The 20,669-nt window shown below is 47.1% G+C and overlaps 1 protein-coding gene across 2 annotated transcripts in view; it reads right to left on the bottom strand.

Moving 5' to 3' along the window:
* Positions 1 to 252: 252 nt before the first annotated feature.
* The window catches only part of PITX2 (paired like homeodomain 2), a 61,848-nt gene continuing 41,431 nt past the window's right edge, over positions 253 to 20,669 (bottom strand). The window contains exons 1-3 of one of the 2 annotated variants that reach the window (XM_069230241.1): positions 7,337 to 7,965; positions 5,192 to 5,397; positions 253 to 1,652 (exon numbers count right to left, since the gene is read on the bottom strand). In XM_069230241.1, coding sequence (XP_069086342.1) covers positions 1,095 to 1,652; positions 5,192 to 5,397; positions 7,337 to 7,538 — 966 coding nt within the window. In that variant the 5' untranslated portion in view covers positions 7,539 to 7,965 and the 3' untranslated portion in view covers positions 253 to 1,094. Of the gene's footprint in view, positions 1,653 to 5,191; positions 5,398 to 7,336; positions 7,966 to 20,669 lie in introns of those variants that run through there. The other variant, XM_069230240.1, reaches the window with a different exon arrangement.

Raw genomic sequence — 20,669 nt, 5'->3', positions numbered from 1 at the left:
CCCCGTGTCCTGGCACTGCCCCAGGAAGTGTACACTTAGGCGAAGTTGTGATCCCGAGTACCCTTTTCTGAGCGGGAAGATAGTGGTTTCAAGGTGGGGTCGCTGCCTCATAATAGGTAACAAATGGGAAGCTTAAAATAAGTAGTTTGATTTTATGGGGCTGTCATTAAATTTAAAAAAAGGAACATGCCGATCATGTATCACCTCATCAATCGTCTGTTTTCGCTTCATAAAAATAAAGAGAGACCAGCGTGTATTCGGTATACTTTACTCCCATGAAATAAAACACATTTTTCCATGTTGCTGAAAAGGTAAACGATAAAATGCATACGGAAATGTTATACACAGGGCATCTTTTACATGGGATTTTTTTTTCCAGGAACGTTGCATCCAGCAAAGGATCTAACTCTAGAACGGATATTCACACGGTTTTGGTTTTTAGAATAATATTAATATTATGTTAGAATCGTACAGTGTTGCATTTTAGTATATACACCCTCCTGCTTCGGTGTGAGTGTGGCATTCTTTGTTGATCAAAGCCTACTCCCTTGAAAACACTGGTTAACTCTACTGCCCACGGCTTCTTATAAAATTATTTCGACATTTCCCCCCACATATATATATGTACATCATTTCAGTCCTTTTTAATGTCCACAACGCTAAAACGTATAAAATAAACAAGCTTATAGTAACAATGAAAATGTTATATCCAGTCAAAACACGTCCTTGTACCTGGTGGGGGTAGGTTTGTTATTGAAAGCTGGTGGAAACTTTGAAAAAGCTGGGCGATGCTTTTAAATGGCGGAATAAACTTTGGAAAGTCGTTGGTGTCTTTTTAAAGTTTGCCAAACGTTTAGTAGTCAGGGACCCTGAAAGCTGGCCAGACATTTGAACAGTTGTCGGGATCACTGAAAGTTGGTAAACTATTTGAAGTGTTAAACTTTGAAAGTTGGCCGAAACTTGTCGAAGCTCCGCTATGAAAGGGCAGCCCCCTGGCTGGAGCGTGCGGGTCTCTGTCCCCAGCTCTCCTTTCCCTCTGGGCCCGGTGGCTGCTGGGGCGCTCAGTCTCTGGGGCCTGGAGCCCTGGGCCGGCCTCACACCGGCCTGTCCACGGCGTACTGGCAGGCGCTGAGGTTGGAGGCCGGGCTCTGAACCCCTCCGTAGCCGAAACTGGAGTGCTGCTTGGCCTTCAGTCTCAGACTGGCCAGGCTGGAGTTGCAAGTGTCCCGGTACACATATGGGGGTGTGGGGGGCGCGTAAGGGCAGGCCGGGCTGGGCACGGCCGAGTTCAGCGATGGGCTGCTGAGGTTGTTGAGGTTATTGAGGGAGTTGAGGCCGGAGCCAGGCACCCCGGAGCCGGGCACCATGCCCGAGGGCATGCTCATGGACGAGATGGAGCTGGGCGGCGAGAACATGGCCTGAGAGGAGAGCGGGCTGACGTTCATGGAGTTGAAGAAGGGAAAGCTCTTAGAGGACAGCGAGGCCGAGGTCAGGCCCTTGGCCGCCCAGTTGTTGTACGAGTAGCCTGGGTACATGTCGTCGTAGGGCTGCATCAGCCCGTTGAACTGGGGGCCGAAGCCGTTCTTGCACAGCTCGGCCTGCTGGTTCCGCTCCCGCTTCCTCCACTTGGCGCGGCGGTTCTTGAACCAGACCTGCGAGGGAAGAGAAGAGAGGTTACTCGGGGTAAGCCAGTGGCGACGAGGCTTTGGTCATCACAGCAGCACTCGCCCGCAGCGCAGTCGTGCAGAGGTAAATCACACTGGATGGACATTCTCTCTTGATGGGGATGTGCTTCAAATGAAATCTACCGTGAAAACAACAGCACAAAACATAGACGGCAGGTACACACACTGGAGCAAGAATCACACATACAACCAGTACCGTGCTTCAACTAAACTTTTATTGACCCTCGAAAATAACACACATGCACACACACAGGCGCGAGAAACGCACATATCACCAATAACATGGCGGTGCACTTAAAATAAACATTATTGATCCTCTAAAACAACATAAACATGGACACCGCCAGAAACATGCGCTGGAAGCACACATATCAACAATGACGTGCTTCAAATAAATGTTATTGCCCCTCGAAAATAACATAACACATGGACACCACCACACACGTATACACACGGCGCTAGAAGCATATATATCACCAATAACGTGGCGTTGTGCTTCAAATAAACTTTACTATCCCACGAATATACCACAAAAAGTGGATGACCACATACACACGCGGCAAACGGGGTTCTCACACAGAGACACGGGAAACACGAATGTATTACAAAAACACTCAGGAAAAACAAAAATAGTAAACAGTCGCGTGAGAACCACGTCTACACATACTATAACAACCAAACACAGGCAGATCCTTAGATAAAATGTAAACCTTAACAGAAATATTCTATGCAATATTAAACATTTAAAACACACGTATACGACAGTTTGGTCAGAAACATAATAGATACGTCCACAACCAACAACACACAACATCATTAATACTCTTAAGTACTACAGTCATGTGTATAAACACATTCACCAACATGCTATAGGCACATAAACATTTAGCATTGACACACACTTGCGGCACATGCGAAAATACTGGCTCGTGTGTAAAAAACACACGTAAATAGATTGAGAATCGAAAGGATGCGCCATGAAAAGTGTTTGTGCAATGTTTTGGGTACCCACGAAGCAAAGTACAGCCCAGCCGTTAATTTTCAGGCCGTTGTCGTGATGCATTTAATGCTTTACGGCGGAACTGAAACTACATCTCCCCGGTGGCAATCTGACTAATGTTTCACGCGCCTGTGGTATCTGTAGAATGCGTTTAATAAAATGTATGAAACAAATTGTCCTAATGAACCTTTAAATGATTCAAACACATCTAGGATCCTCGTCGTCGTATGTAAATCTATTATATAACGAAATTCGAAGATAGAAGTGCAATGCATCGAGCTCTAAACGCGCGAGTGTCCATTCGTGTCCCGCACTGACTGGCCTGCAGTGGCGTGTCGGCACAATATTCGGACTTTTAGAGCCCCGCAGACTCCTTCACCTGGCACTCAGACCCTGGAACTGAAACGTGACTTTAAGAGGCTGTGTCCGCCACCCCAAGCTCTTGCTCTGCAGCCACCAAAAACCACTGGAGCTCGGGTTCCCTGCTCACAGAAGACGCTTTTGCGCCAACGTGACTGAGTTGAGACCAAAAGTTCCTTTTCAACTCAGTGCTCAAGGAGATGAAACAGCCCCTCCCTGCAGACAAAGGAGCCCTTGCGACTATCTGCCGAGGCTCCCAATACACATCCTGGTCTCTGATCGGCGCCCCCTGCCAGCAGGCCGGGGATTTGTGTATTGGAGCCGGGCACGACCCCCTCCACCCTCCTTTACTTAGACAAATGATGTTGTACATTACACATCCTTGCTAACTGCACAATTAGAGCTTGGCAGCGCCCTTCTATGAGCGCGTGCGAGAAGAAACCCTCACTATGCCCCCAGCTCCACAAATGTTGTGACCCATGGCTGGCAGCAGCGCTCTAATGACCGTCATTAGGGACGGGCCCCTCTCCACACTACCTCGTTAGAGACTCTGCCACGAGGACAGATTTGTTTCCTTTATCACGTGCGGTGGCACTACACGCCCAGAGCAGGTCCTATATTTTTTTTATGTTTTAGTTTTCCATTTAGCGCGTACAAACTCGACCTAACGCGCGTTAGACCGCACAGAAGAATATATATTCATTTATTCCACGGTTTGCATGCCCTTTAGGCGCAAACTTTTCAATTTCCAGTGCATATCAACATTAAAAGGGCTCATTCGATGTTTCCTTTCAGTAATAAGGAAGCTGGGCAGTTTAAAATGAAACAGTTGCTCAAATAAAAGTTTGCTGTGATGTGCTAATATTCGGCAAACAATTGTTTTATCCGGTGCGGTTTAATTATTGTTCATTTTGTTACGCTGATAGTACGCCGAATTGCGGTTTTACTGCGTTGCTAGGTTTTATTTAGAAACAATATTTACATTTTTAATTTTAAAACGAAAAATGTAGCTTTGTTGTTCTCAGCTGCGGTGAACCCTCAGACTTGAGAAGGAGCAGGGACGTTATAAATGTTCAACTGACTGCCTTTTATCATCGCTAATATTTGCAGACCATAAAACGGAGCCATTTTTTCAGCAGAGGTCACATGCCCTTGTCTCCTGTCACAATCGAGTGATTGTGTTCCTCCTCTGCATACGGAGAGCGCCTGGCAGCGCTGAAGCCTTCGGTTCATAAAGATTGTTTTGGGGTCATCTGGTCGCGGCCTTCGTGCCCACTTCACTGCCCGACGCGTGTTTACTCGCCTGGCGAGGAGTCGGAGGAGGGACACGGGCTCTGCGTGCACTCCCCGTGACTGGAGCGGCCTGGGGGACAGTGGCACTGGGAGCACACACTGTAAGGGAGGTTGTACCTCGTCTTTAATGATATATGAGGCACTGGGGTGCAGGTGTGATGTACGCCGACCTGCACACCCCGGAGAGAACTGCATCTTCTTTACAACGAGGACACTATCCACGCAGACAATTGCTGCTTCCCTCAGAAAACCAGAATCTGAGGCAGCGGGAACGCGGTGTTTGCACCACAGGCCTACCTGTGCATTGCACTTTGAAACGTGAAGTGACACATTCACAGCGTTGGAAGACAGATAACGTGGCGGAATCAGTGCGGTGGTACTGCGTATAGGCAGTGTGCAGTGGGGCTGTACAGCGCTAGTGTGCACTCAAAGTGTGGGGTGGGCAACACAGCGCCAGCGTGCAGAGACAATCTACAGTGCGGCGGCGCAGCAGCGATGGCAGTGTGCAATGAAAGTGAACAGTGGGAGGATGCAGTGGCGGTGGGAGTGTGCAGGGAGATTGTGCAGTGACAGTGTGAGGTGGCAGTGTGAAGTAACATTGTGCAGTAGGTAGTGCAGTGATACTGTGAGGTGACACTGCGCAGTGGTCATTGTGGGGTAGCAGTGGCCAGGGGGTCTGTGCAGTGACAATGTAGACTGACAGTGTGCACTAGCACTGCAATGCCCGTGTGCAGTGGACAACGCAGCGCAGATGCGCAGTGCCAGTGGGCACTGTCGGGTAGCACTGTGCAGCGTCCGGTGGGTCTGTGCGGTGGGATTGTGCAGTGCCAGCGGACAACGCAGCGCCACGTACCCGCACTCTGGCCTCGGTGAGGTTGGTCCAGACGGCGATCTCCTCGCGGGTGGACATGTCCGGGTAGCGATTCCGCTGGAAGGTGGCCTCCAGCTCCTGCAGCTGCTGGCTGGTGAAGTGCGTCCTCTGCCGCCGCTGCCGCTTCTTCTTGGAGGGGTCCTCCGCCCCCGACTCGTCGTTCTTACCCTGCTGCCCCTTGTCCTTCTCTGGAAAAACAATGCGAAGGGAGCGTTAGAGACAAGGGATGCTTCAGTGAAGCGCTATAAGTGACGCTAGCAGCGTCGAGGCGCTGAGCGTTTGACAACATTAAGCATTAAATACCAATTTGAGATGTTGTGTAGACAGACATCTGACGTAAAAAAATATAATCGATAGAACTACGTATTGAAACTGATTTTTTACCCAAACATCTTTATCAGAGAAGTATCCTTTATATCGTTTTATGGCAAACTGTCTATTTAACAGGAGGCACGCATTGCAAAACATGGGTTTACCATAAGCACACAAAATAGTATGTCCACAATATAGATATATAATGTGTACCGTACACTATTTATGCATATGTGTGGATGTAGAAATCTCTGCACATATCTGTCACAAGATGCAGTCTTGCAGTAATGATTTAGCCAAAGACAGGGAAATGAACTACACACACACATATTTGCATAAATGAGCTATACGCCTATATTTCAACAAAGAATAGATGGCTGTATATTCTGAAAACGAACTGTATATTTACATGGATAAATGTACTATGCAGGTGTATGACAAGAAATTGCCAACATATACTCGCTTGAAAAAAGGACCACACACACAAACACACGCCCATGCATGTCTATATAAATATTAACACACACAAGCACACTTTCTCTCACCACACACACACACACACACACTCAAATACATCAAACACAATGACAAGTCGACAAAATAAAACACTTCTGCATATGTGCAAACAGAAATACGACAGAATACACTGCGCAATCATGTTTGGAAAAGTTAGCCAAGCGCGTGCATTCGGTGAGAGTCCAATATGCATGCATATTGTAGGCTCTGTATATTTAATTTGAGGCATTGACTATGATCTAAGATTGTGTACTATATTTGGTTAAATAGGACCCTTTTTGAAGCAGACGCATTTATTTGTGGACTTATTACGTCGACGTAATGCAGTGTTCTTTTTATGTGTGTTTGCGGCCTCATGTAAAAACAAAGTTTTTTTAGATATTTTCAAACATTTCCTCGAACTGAAGAACAGTAACCTTGTATTTCTCTCCAATCGCGTGAATGGTGCGCTCATGCACCACAACTTGTTTTTGAAACACAAATCACTCCCTTCGTACCACCTTGTACAACGGAGTGTGTGTGTATTTTTTAAATGAAGCGGTATTCTGTCGTGCTGCAGACACACTTACTATGAAAGCCTTCGACGAAGCGCAGGAGCAGTTTTTCCCCCAATGCACCAACCAGAAGCACACAGAATATTCTATCTGGTTTCTAGTGCTGGTGCAAGGCTCTTATGAGGACAGCCCCAAATGCGCTGGCGACACTATTTCCAAACAAGAAATAAATCCACATTTTAATGAGGCAACCTGACTCGCATAATCCTCGGAGGGGAGATTTATACAGTATGTCTGCACTGCAAGATTTCAGTCCAAATTATCTGACTATTCTCGGAGAAACAAGACTCGTCTTCTTCTGGAAGTATCCCTGAGTTCGTAACAATAAAAATATGTTATCTGTCAAGAGTATCCCTTGGGTGGGCGTTCGTAAAAAAAAAAAAAAAAACTACAATATTATGTTATTAAAGCCCGTCCACGTTTAAGGCATTGATTGACAGCAAATGGGAATGGAAGAAATTGCATGAAAACTTAAAATATATATGTATCTAGGTTACTGTAGAGAGAGAGTCAGTCGTGCCAGGCCGTCTGTCAGCAAATATCACACACAATACTGGCCTCGATCTAACATAAACACAATAAAGCACATATTGACTGCCTGCCAGAGCTTGTTCGTGCCCTTTTCAGCCCGCACCTGTCATAATGCCTGCCCTTCCGCGGGGCTCCATTTTTGCAGGGCTTTGGGGTGTACTGGGCACGGATCAGATTCATAGACACAGGTCCTACGCCCTCCCATCCTGCTTACCTGCCACGGCCTCTGGGCTCGACGTGTCCGAGATGGTGTGCACCTCTAGCCGCTGCTTGGCTAAGGAGGAGGAAGCGGCCATGGAGCTCAGCAGGCTCTGCGAGTGCAGGCGCTGGTGGGAAGAGGATGATGAAGACGAGGGCCCCTTGCTCCCTGCCAAGGGGTGAGGCTCCAAGTGCAACGAATTTTTTATAAAGTTCATCGAGGTAGCCGAGCTGGGGTCGCCAAAAGGAAACGAAAGCGGAATGACGAGAAACACGGAGAGCAAAGAAAGAATAAATAAGAGAGGAGATGGTCCGGTGGCAGCTGTCGCGCTTCCTGCACCCGCCTCTGGGTGGGTGGACTGAGTCCTGCTGCACGGAGTCCCCTCCCGTGGTCTGGCCGGCAGCAGCAGGATGCAGCAGCCCAGCTGGCTGCACTATGGAGGTTCCACCCCCTGCAGGGTCAACAGACTAGTCCTCCCAGCCCCCTCTCGTGCCCGGGCCGCGTGCGCTCCTTTCGGCCGGGATGACTCTCTGCTCGCTGCCAGGTGCTTGCGGAAGGGCAGCAGGTAGTAGTGCTCGCGCGACCCTGCAGCAGCGTCCCCGTGCTCCTTCCCCGCGCGCGCACACTGACAGCTGCAGCCTCCCTGACAGCGACACAGGAGGCCAGGCCCTGCCTGCGCGTGACGTCCCACGCTCCGCCCTCGGCCCCTCCTATGGCAGGGGGCGGTAGAAATTGTCGCATCCAATCGGCTTCGGTCGGAAGGAAAGTCGCGGTAACGCAGCGCACGCACGGTCGTGAGGGACCGCGGGGGGCGGGGCTAGGGTGAGTGGCAGCGCTCAGAAGCGCTGCGAGGAGAGGGCCAAGGAGAGGCGACGCGAACGGCTCAGTGCGCCCTCTGGTCAGAGGAGGCGCTGGGGTCTGACCGGTGTGTGGCTCAGAGCGGCTCATTCGGATGCTCTTCAGACAGACAAGCCTCTTTTGTCTGTCTATTATGTCTACCCGCCTGCCTATCACTTTATCACCAAGTGATTCAAAGCGTATTGATCCATCGGCATAGCCGCCTGCCTGTCATGTTATTCTATTTATTTTTACCCACAAGTCGGCCTACTAGTGCACATTAACTTCTTGGGGCTGTACTGACTGAGATACAGTTCTTTCCAAGTACAGATAATTAGTGAGGAATTCCTGTCTACAGTCAGTCTGTTCATATGGCACCAGGTTAGCGAATAGTGTAAACCCCCTCATAGGAAGCAGCAGCGACCAGAAAGGCACCTCAAATTATGAATGTCTCTGCTACTAATGCTCCACCTTCGTTTTACAGTCAACCTTCCAAATCGTTCAAGCTAAGGATTCCCTTACGGTGTAATATTGTTAATGATAATGATGTTAGTTTTAATGTTCTTATTATGTAGTCACAGTTGTAACTTTAACAGTGTGTAAAACGACCTACGTGCATACGACCGACAGATGCACCACGCCAAGATTTGCAAACTCTGCCCAGAACACACAGACTTTTGATATATTGCAACGCTAGGAAACCAATAATTTATGAAACCCGAATAAATCATACCGAACTATACGCATTCAAAATCATGAGAACAATTACTGTCTTTGGCCAGATAAGACAGGGTCGGATTAGGGAAATCATTTATTACACGACATATTCAAAGACATATGGAAAGCATTAAAAGCAGTAAAAGCGAAGTGCAACCCCAATCGCTTCAGTCGGTTTACGTATTCTGTACTGAGCCATACCTGGAAACTTTGAAAATATGTCAGGAAAACAACATCGTGCATAGTTGCAAGCAGGAACGTATTTAATTAAAACTTACGAAAATCGCTGTAGGAAATACTGCGTTTTCCTAGATTATTGTTACATATACGTTTTCTGTAGCACGATGGCCTATCTACAAAGCTCGACTTCTGAGATGAATTTACCACCTGGCAAAAGATGGAATACTGAAACACCGAAAGTAACACTTTCAGTTACAAAATGTTTTGATGGAGATTTTTTGCGTCAACTTTTCCGTAGCCTCTCTGTCCCTCGTTTGTCTCTCTCCTCGCCCTACCTAATCCCCTGTCTAGTTTTTCTTGTTATCACTCTTCTTCCATTAATTGCTAAAATGCTCCTAAAATGTTTCACATCTACCCCTCACTCTATCAAAGACTTCGTGTTCATTCGTAAATAGTTTTTCTTCCAGTTCCTTTGTTTTCTACAGTGTCTCTGTAACTCACTGTCACGCAATCATACCATCCAATATCTATCTATCTATCTATCTATCTATCTATCTATCTATCTATCTATCTATCTATCTATCTATCTATCTAGATATCTATCTATCTTCTTCCACGATCTCACTCCCCCGCCTTCCAGTCACCCCCCGCCTTTTCCCTGGTAGAAATCTTCCTTTCCCTGTCGGTGTCTTTTTGCAAAAGTCCGTGCCTCCTTTCCTTTCCATTGCCTGCCTGCCCGTCACTTCTCTCGCTCTATCCCTCCTCCCCCTTCCTCCCTTCCCCTCAAAGTGCCCCTTTCACCTCTCCTGTGTCAGAGTACCCAGAGTTTTGACCCTACCTTCTTTCTCAGTGACTGTCACCTTTACTGTCTGGCTTTCAGTGCCTTCTGGTCACTCGTTCTGTCACTGTCTGCCCTCCTCTCCCTGTCAGTGCCCCACAGTGGCTCATCTATCCCGTCTCCCATGTATGTTTGTTTTCTCTCACATGCCTCCTTTGTAATACACCCATTCGCTCTCTACCTGTGTCCTCTCTCTCTCTTTCGCTCTCTCTTCTCTCTCTCTCTCCTCCGTGCTCCCACACCCCGACACCCCCGCCCCGTCTACGCTGCTATCATCTGCTCTTGCCCTCTTCTTTGCTCTGCCCCTCCAGGTCTCTTTCCGTTGCAGTGCCCTTCTACCCCACCACTTTCCTTTGTGGTGTCCCATCTGCTATTTTCCTCTTTCCATGGCTGTACCATCTTTGCTGCCTCCTTTCATTTCTGCCTCCATTCTCTTCCCTCTGACATTTTGCGGTGCCCTCTTTCTTGCTCTGCCCCATCTGATAGCTCCCTCTATATTCCCTGCTCCTGCTTTACTTCGCCAGTCCCTTCTGCCCTCCCTCTCTCTCTCTTTCTCTATTGACACACCAACCCTTCCTCTCTGTCCTTTGCTCTCTTTCTCTCCGGCTCCTTATTCCTTCCTCGTGTGCCCTCCCTCGCCCCGTTGCGGTGCCCCCTTCTGTTCTCCGGCATTTCCAGCTCCTCTCCCCGCCCCATCCCCTCTCTCTCTCCCCCTCCTCTGAGTCAGACGTCGCCTGCTGCCTCTTCTCCCCTTCGCACCCCCCTGCTCTCCCCCAGGCGATGTGACATCTGAACGCACGGGTGAGGTGTCTGGGACCACACTCGCCCTGACTGCCGCACCGGGACATTACTCACTTTATTTTAAAACCTGCGCTAAATTTGGCCCCTAGCAAAAGGACATTTTAAAGACAACGTTTTACCTTCCTTCCCAGCAAAAATCTTTGTCTAATATGCAATTTACTGAATTTGGTAGTGGATTGAGAGCGCATTACGGGGCGCGTAAGGGACTAGCGCGGACGGGAGGTGGCGGCGGTGTTCAGGGACAAACTCTTTCTGCAGAATTGTACAATGAATTGTCGCGCGAATCGTTGAATTGTTCACGGATACGAACATAGCCCGGTTGACCTCCTCCATTCTTTCTTCATATGTGGGCATATTAAGAAGACTTCTGAGGTAATTCTCTAGTGCTTTTAATTGTCACTGAAACCGATGTTCGGAATAAGCTGTCACATTAATTGTAATATTAAAAAAAGGTTCCACTGTTTGTTTTGGTCTGAAAATATTAATTGTGTGTCGTGTTATCGATGGAGGTCACTTTGCAAATACAGTTCAAGTGCCATTTTCGAACAGCTTGGAAAAAATCATTACCTTGCCTTTAAGCACCTGTCATGGAAAATAAAAACATTTTTGGCGGACTGCGACTCTCGGCCTAAGCGGCTGCTCCGTCGCGCATCGTACACTGTGCGCCCGTGACCTCTTCAGAGCCGAAGCTTCCATTAATTCACACCCGGCGGACAGTCCGCCTCAAGAGCCCCCTTTATCCCCTAGGTTTAGCGGAGGAGCTCGCCTCGGACCCATCAGCCAATCCGCACGGGTCTAGTTCATACACTTGTCCGCTCCCTAATCGGATAATACTCTCATTTGCTTAAGTCTTTCAAACTGAGGGGGTGGGGGGAGCGGATGCCCGACGTATTATGTATTCAATTTCCTCCTACTTCCCATTCCCTGAGGATCATAAAGCATAAAGTGTATGTATAAAGTCATTGGGGCCTCCCATCCCCTGCAACTGCGCGAGACCCATTTAACCAGGTGTCTAGGTAAATCCCGGCTGTGCTCTGCACTATCCGCTTCTCGTTCTTTTTAATATTTATTGATAAAATGGAGTGTGTTATCTATGTTATAAGAGTCAGGTCTTTGGAGCGGTTGAAGCAGGGATCCTCGTCGCCACCGCTTAATATAACACTCAAATGGACAATTCTATAATCGCCAACAGCTTTGAAAAGCTGTGCCGCGTCCTCCACAGAGGGTGACAGGAGTTCGGAACCGCTGCTGGTCGGGCATGAAGGAAGATTTTTTACGCTTTCCTTTTCACACCATGGACACGAGGCCCTCAACATAAGCTGGCATTGTTTGAAAGGTAAATATGCCTCTATAAACTAATTTCAGAAATAGGGTAAAGGGAGAGGGGGCACAGCGAAGGCAACACAGAGAAGCAGAAAGGCGGCTTGCACATTGTTAGAGGGCCGTGGGCGCTTCATATGCAGCCGAATAGAAAACAACAAGCTTTTTGCCAAGGTTTACGTTGCGGATTGGATTGCCGTGGTTGGGGGCGCATTTGCCATGCACACTAGTTTTCTGAAATAACATGCACTTTGCTGGTGGGCATATGGTGCATTCGGTGCACATGGAACATTTCCCGCGAACAAAAAGATGTGTATGAGCGCCTCTTCACTGGACAGGGAGGGAACCGCTAGAAAGGACTTCAAATGTTATGTTTGCCTATGCCAATCAGGTACTTGAAGCACAAGACACAGAAAACTCTTGCTTTACGAGGACCTGCCCGTGGCTCTTGGAGACACAATTACAAGTTGCACACGGCGGGTATTCTGACGGCGAGTCCTGCACTTGTCCCAGTTCGTCCTGTCTAAGGACCGCTTCAGTGTACCCGAGAAGTAGCCGGCGCCCTTGCCTGGCCGCGTACGGCGCAGATTTGCGCCTGTTACATGCGCAACCCGGGGGAACGGATTCAGGCAGTGCGCGCATTTATCACAGAGAACAGTATTTACTCCCGAAACCGATAAACTCATTCGCACAATGCGCAAATTAATGCCAAAGTGAGCTGCTCTAACATTAGATGCAGATCAGGTGGCGTAACAAAGGCCCTCGTAGTGCGGGGTGGGGGCGCTGTGAGGGGTGGCTGGGGCCCTCAAGTTCCTGCCCCCCCCCCTCAGTACATGTGTCTGAGAGCTCACCAGTTAGTCGGTGGGTGGGGTCCACGTACTTTGCTGGGGGGTCCTTCGAGGTTCGCTATGCCACTGGTAAAGGCGTGTTGAAATTATTTACAACATACTTTTTGTCATAGTGCCTAATACATTTGGAATTGCTTGCAGGAAAGTGAGGTACATTTTACATCTGCCACGCAGCAAAACAACGACATCTCAATGGCAACTTTAAAAGGCCGTGCGCGGCGAAATTCGGAGTAAATACGCACGACAGCGCCTGTTCCTTGGTGGCATACATTCAGGATAAGCCGTCTCGCATGAAGCAAAATAAACAACAATAATGAAATTAAGGTGAGGGGGGGGGGTGGAGTCAGGAAATGTAGCCAGCCCTCTTAATTGTTTCCCGTTTGTTTTTGTTTTTTGTAACATTGACCATTTCTTTTCATGCCTTTCCCATAAACACTGTCTTTAATACGTATCTTCAGCGTCCATTCTTATAAAATCAATCCTTCCTTCCCTTTTCTTTCTTTCTCTTTTTCTTTCGTTCTTTCTTTCAATAAATGCCCTTTAGAAAACGCCTCCTTCAAGTCCCTGAATTGGAGATATCAGACAAAGCTGGCAAGGCGACAGAAAAGCCCTTGCATCAACCAGCAAAGCAAAGAAATCACCCACAGAATCTCTAAGAAACCAAAGCAGCTGAACAGCGCAAAAATACAATCTAAAGTGCTTTCTACACAGACTTATAATCCACCCGCCTCGTGGACCACCCGCGAGGTCCCCCGTGAAGGACGCCTTTGCCCACCCGGCGCCTTCCACCTGCAGTCACGCACCAGAACAAAGCGCACAGACCACCACGCACACCTTCACTGACTCCGCTCTCGGGCTTTTCACTGCGGGTCAGCATTTCTCATAGAAGAAGGGGCAGTCGTGACAGCAGCCCACATTCCTTGTGAAAAGGAGGCCAGGCTGTGCTTGGGGCAGCCACGTTCTTGTGCGCTGGTCTCTTCACACGCACAACACCGTGCACGCAGAGACATTTTTCATTCACGCACAGACATCCTTTCAGCAAAACCATTTCCTGCCACTGGAAACTTGACAACACCGGAGCGGCATGAAGACCTGTCTTCCCTGGTGTTCGCAGACGACAGCACTAGCTCTGGTGAAACCACGTTTGCACACTTAAATGGTTCACATTTACATTACATGTGGCGCGTACAATCGTTATTCCTCTAAAAGGTGCATTCATTATGCTGTGCATGAATTATGAAAACACCTCAGTGCAAGGGATTAGTGAAACATATTTTGGAAAATCCGAGGAGGATCAGTGGCTGGTCCAATCTGTGTGAAAGCATCAATGCTTCCCACCTGGTATAGAAAACCCGACATTAATATGTGTTCGTCTGAAGCAAGTGAGACAGCTGCATTCGGGACACACCACAGAATGGACTGGAGTCACTCAGTCAGGCCTGGCTTTAGCTGCGCAGGACTAAGGCCTCATGGCCACGCCTCCCGATCGTTTGTCCATTTTATTGGTGAGCCGCGACTAATTTGCATACGCTTGGTCCCTGTCTGTTGTGGCATAGACCGAGCTAAAAACGCAGACATGGAAAGAGCCCGGAGCTATTGCCAGTGGGGCTAAGTTAGGCCTTTCAGTTAAGGGGTATGTCCAGCTGTGCCCTGAGACTCAAGCTGCACCCCACTCATGAGGCCCAACAAGGCCAACACAGGTCGTGTCCTGTAAAGACGGTGTTTGTGGCCAATGCTGCCTCTTTTTGGTTGCACTGTCTATTAGGGAACAGGCCAAGGCTGATTTGCATAAGGAGAAATGATCACGGCCAATGTGCTTGAAGTGAAATATGTGGTGTTGGCCAACACAACCCTTCGGTAGGTTTACATGGAAATAGGCTTGGAGAAGTCGCCCTTTTAGCTAGCTCCGAGTTGGGGATGCACTCGATGCGCAGCGGCAAAAGAGTTGTCATTAAATGGAATGTAAACGATGGCGGATATCACCCCCACCCTGTGCATGCTATAATGCCAATGTGGGATCAGAGCCATGGCTTGTGCGCACGCGCAACTGTCTGCCTGAATGACAATACATTTTGGCGGTAATTGCCCCTTCGGAAGCCATGTCCCCAGCAGCCTTGACCTCTTACGCGGTAATATCGCTCCACTTTGGTCAAAGTGTAAGGTTGACGGACTGGGGTCACGTGAACTCGATTAACAACTGCCTGAAAGGAGGGCAGGCGTGGAGCTCGTCGTCACACATTCTAGTCGCGTGCTCTCGTGCGCCTTGGAGCGTACCTCCATTTACATTGAGCAGGGCATAAATAATAAGCGAGGCTAACTATGCTTTAAAGGCGCCATTAGCCTGAATGCAGAGGTGCTTGTTGCCCAGTGACATGTGAGAGCTACTGCGAGCCCACCCAGCCCTTGAGTTAGTACCCCGTTTGTATCAATAAAAATGTTCCCCTCTCTCTGCTTGGACCGATGGCCTGTCGGTGAATGGCAGAAAATCACAGGAGAATGAGCCCACACTGCCTCAAAATACAGTGTGGGCTCACTCTCCTGTGATATTCTCGTATTATTTTTGGGAGTTGAATGAACCACTTTATGTCTCCCCCTATTATTTTCAGTCCTTGAACGGCCTCACGTACTTGCAGTTCAGTTTGCAGCGAAGCCACAGAAGCCCAAAATGATGTCATTACAAATATCAAGAGATCACCAGTGTCTGTATCCAAAATATGTTCGCTGTAACAAGCTCTGTGTCCGACTTCCTGAAGAAAGCGCTGTGAGCCGACATGTGACCACAATCATCACAAAATTGTTTTAAGTGGCATTTTACTGCCAGTGCCTCTTCTGAGATTCTGTAATTGAAAAGTGCTTGCAAATGATGGTGAATAGAGGACTCTCGTTGAGCGAACATTGAGGTAGGTAGGTAAGCGCGCAGAAACCTGTTAATGCTTTATGTTAAGTGATATCTTACACATACCTCCGTGGCATAAGTAAATAGTAAGATAACTTGACTTTTATTAAAAAAAATAACTCAAAGCACAGTCTCGATCCCGTCCCTTGATCTTGGCAGTACCACTGCAATAGCGCCAGGCCTGGAGCCATTTCTTGGGTGTCCCCAAAAGTTTCGGCTCTTCCGCCACTAATCAGGTGAACAGAAAGGCAAACCTACGGTGACCTCGAAAACAAGGCCACGTGGATGTGTCTATACACAATACATAATGACCCTCTGATTGAAAACGGCAGCCCGCCTATTGCCCTTACTGACACTGATTTAACCCCGTCCCACTTCCGGTGGTACCTCAGCGTCCTCCATCTTGGATTACGCACACCCCAAGCCTTTCCGTTTGGCTCCAGGTTGGAGTCGTCGAGCAGTTCCACTCTTTGGATCAAGCTTTCTGTAGGTAAGTGGGTGACCTGGGAAGTAAACAGGGCGTCCATAGTGTTCCCCACACGCCATGTAGATTATTCGCGCCTTGGGGCAGCAGTGGCGGCTGGAGTGGCACATTTCACGCCCTCCCTCTCCCGACCACGAGGGTTTTACATTACATTTTCACTGACAAATATAGAGGCTCGACAATGAAGGAAGTTCATTTTGAGGTGCCAACGTTTCAAGCCACCCTTAATAATTGCCGCTGCAAGGGATTACTGCATCGCGAAATAAAATCACACATCAGAAACCAGCGGGGGCTGAAAGAATAGTAGCATTTGTAAGCGTAAAGCACTGCAGGCTGTGAACGCCTGTCTTTACACATGCATTTGATAGAAGCAGAAGGAAGGGCCAGGGCTGGTTTTGTTTTCAGACGCACTCAACTTTTATGTCCGAATTTACCACAATGAAGCAGAAACAGAAGTGAAGTTTAGTCTGGCGCTTGTTGGCAGGGTCAGCGGTTCCTCCCTTGAGGTCAGGTCAGGGACTCCATGCAGGAACCCACGCCATGACCGAGATTTACCACAGGCCGGACGGGCGAACACGTGACACTGCGCATCCTTTGGCAGTCTGCCAGCGAGCTTTAATAATGGCAAATAAATCAGCCCATTGCTTCTCACAACTCGTGCCCAGCCGCCGGCCCCAATTGTTATGTTTCCCAGCGTTTACCCGCACTGCTTTTGAATAATGTTTTCACCGTACTTGACTGTAAATACTACATTGTGAAATTGTGGCAAGCAACTCACACAGTATGAGCAGATGCGAAGAAGTCCAGAACCCCCTGGTGTTGGCACCTTTTTGACATTTTATATAGCTCGAACTCCGTAATGGAGCCCTTTCCATGAGCACCGGTTACATTGCACAAAGTCAGATTCATTTTTTCAGGCCTGGGGAAATTAAGCGATTTGCCCAGAATCACAAGAGGCTGAGCCGACGCGATACCCTAACCCGATTCCCCACCTCCAAAATTGGTGGCTCGTAATTTTGAGCCTCATACTCCCTCCACCTTCCCTCCCTTAGTCCACCTACCAAAAATTGAGTCGAGGATTCCAAGCCAGGCCATTGATAGCTCACAGCGCTCACAGCATCTGACACTCAAAGCTGCCTTAAATCACCTTGTAGTGGACAACTAAGATTATACTTTCAAAACGACACATCAGTACATTCGAACAGCTTAATTTATCTTAAACGCCACACACGTATTTCCTTGGAGTTCTAAAAATACATAATCTGCATAATCATAAGGAGATCCAGTGAACCTGGGCTTCACAAAATACTTACAAAGTGAACGCACGCCACTTATTTTTCCATCACACTTAAAAAAAGATTCTGCATTTTCATTCTACAACTGTTGTAATACCAGTCTTTAATCTCCAGAGTGCGCTCTTGCAGGCAACAGCGCATGTGCCTCAGCACAAGTCTGCGCGTGCACAGAAAAACTGGAACGCTACTCGCATGCGCTGTTCGGCACTGTTTTATGGACGCACTTCTGCTGTGGGCGTCAAGACACGAAGGTGGGTGATGTTATCACCCTTACTGGGCAGAGAGGGCAGCAAGTCACCAAGCGAGCCCGAGAAGGAGCGCAAAAGCCTAAGAAGAGAGCAGCGAGGCGAAAGCCGCTCTCATACGTGCAGAGCCACGACGCATAAGGTCATTATGGCTTTAAAGTTGGGCATCAACACGGTTGCCGCTTGGTGTAATTTTGCACGCCAAGCCTAGTATTTCCAACATGCTAAAAACAGAGGAAAAATCACCTAGTGCTGGTATTTTCCCTCCTATAAGTACATAAACAAATAGCTCTATATAAGAGGAACACTGTTTAAAATGTTATAGAGCTACCTTATGCCCCCTGACTGTTAAAGTAAACAAAGGAGAGAAAGGCCATGTTAACAAATAATCCAGACAATGTAATATAAAGTTCTGTTTAAGTATCATGTCCGGTCCTTTGCAGAATCTTAAAATTTGAACAAAAGGCCAGTATTTTGGCCTGTAAAAAGTGGCCACATTTTTATGCCATCAAGAATGGCAAGTTCTTTTGAGTGCCTTTGAAAGTATTCTGCAACAAGCTGTAAAATTCCCATCTGAATATCTCGTGTAATGGATGCAGCATTTGTAAAATTTATTGGAAAATGACTGCTCTAATTGTGAAAAAAATCCTTAGAACCTGACTTTTTAACAAATGTATATAACTTTTCATTATCCAATGTGTTGAAAGTATTTCTTATACATTAAAAACACCATGAATATTTTTTGGCAAACAGATCAGCAGCTTGAACACCAGAAGGTATTTGTTTAATTATTTGTTTATTTCTATTTACCTACAAAAGGCCTAGCCACTAGTATACTGAAGCACTTTGCATTAAACTAGGAAATGGATGCAGTTACCGTGCATTGATGAGTGTCATGGAAAAGTGAGTAAGTGAAAACTGTTAGGCAGATACATCTTGAAGAGAAAAGATTTTAGATTCTTGCAGAATTTTGCGTTCATATTAGCCATCCACCCCCCAACCAGATACACCAATTATCCCCTGTGTAAGAATACATAAGGCTGATAATTTTTTTGCCAAGTTAGTTAACAGAGCTTCTAGAGTTTTATCACTCCTATCACAGTTGTCCATCAGCGACCACACTAAACAAGTACCAATGGTCAGCTGTACACTTTTAATCAGCACTACTCTTAGTAAACACGTGCATACCACCCATGAAATAATTGACAATTGCTTGTTATTATGACACACACCTCACTATGGGCCTCATTTACAGCAAACTGATGCATCAATCACGATGTGCCAGTTAGGTTGCGCCACCCTGCACCCCCTTACAACACCATGGTAAAGCTGTATTTACAATATAGCGACCAATGGCGCTCGTTAGCACAGCTGCATCAGAATTCCTGACGCAGTAGTGGCGCTTTTCTGGACCAGTGCCAACAATTTTGACGCTTGACCAGCAAAGCTCAGGGAGGCCCATTTAAAACAGTCTAGTGTCACTTTAACTCTTGTCCTTAAGCAGGCTTTTAAAAATGATGATAGGATGATGCACTGAAATGTTGTTGATTTCACTGCACCATTCCTGCAGGCGGGCCTCCTAGAGGGGAACGCCTTCCTTGCATACATTATAGCTGTTGCAGGTATAATGTGGCGCAAGGGTTTACAAACCGGCGCAATGGTACCATTGCAATGGTTTGTAAATATGGCACAGGGTGGGGGACTGTTCTGCACTGCCCGAAGCATACAACAAAAAAAATGGTGCTACAGCGGTGCAAGGGGTTTGTATATGGGCCCCTATGTATTTTACAGATATACCACTTTCGCATGCAGCGTTGATTCATGGAATGAAGCCACCAAGCTCCCCAGGTATCTTATGGATTCACTACTTTCGAACACAGCCCCGCTGGACAGCCGTTCCTAAAATAGTTAATCACCATTATTTTTCTGTGCATGACCAACTCAAATGTAGAACAGATAGTGTCTGCCACAAATCACCAGCTAAAGACCACCCCTTGTTTACCATTCAAGGGCAGATTTATGTCTCCCGAGAACAAAGTGAAGAAAGCTGTGGGCTCCTTTAGTGTTTTGTAGCAAGTGCAGTAAGCCTGCAAATTTCAGTAGTGGAAGCAGTGTGCTAGGTAAGAAACTAAGAACATATAATACACCACACGTCATTAATGCCAATGTTAATTAATAGCAAACACCAGCAATAAAATGGCCTTCACTGACAGCAACACTATGACTCTGAATCGGGAATTCAAATAGTGTCAAAGTTAAAAAGCTGTCTATTTTGATTAAAATAATTAGTCATAAAAATAGTAATGTATTTGATGCAATACAACATTGCCTACTGCACGATAAACTAATGGAGTACGTAGCATTGAAAGACAAGAAAGTATGGTCAGCAGCTCCTACATTTAGGAGTTTTGTAACACAACAGAAAAACAAAAGGCGTACAGCAATTTGAGCAGATTTACAATCTAAAGGACAAAGAGCAGTGGTCACATAAAAAGGCCATTGTGAAAGTTAGCATATGGTGAACTGTCCCATTCTGAATCTCACCAGGAAGTTTTGATTGTATGTGAAATAAACCCAGCATAACTATGGTTCTTTCAAAAAGGCTTATTTTGATGTCCAATAAGATCTAACACTGAATTTTCAAGTCTTTGACAATTCTCTTAATAAATCCTTCCTTTCATTAAACACGTTCTTTGCTCAAGCCTTACCCTTTCGGTGAATAGTCAAAAAACTCTGGACAGCTCAGCATTTCACCTTAGCCTCCATGTTAAGTATGTAGTCAACACAACTGTATCCTCTAAACAACTGAGACCTACCCATCATGACAGAAGATACGAGGTGAGCTGTGTAGAAGTTCAAATAAGGTTCTGCAACATCTGTTTCCTTC

This window comes from Pleurodeles waltl, chromosome 1_1 (genome assembly GCF_031143425.1).
Source record: "Pleurodeles waltl isolate 20211129_DDA chromosome 1_1, aPleWal1.hap1.20221129, whole genome shotgun sequence".
Taxonomy (NCBI): domain Eukaryota; kingdom Metazoa; phylum Chordata; class Amphibia; order Caudata; family Salamandridae; genus Pleurodeles; species Pleurodeles waltl.
This window is presented reverse-complemented; position numbering and strand designations above follow the sequence as displayed.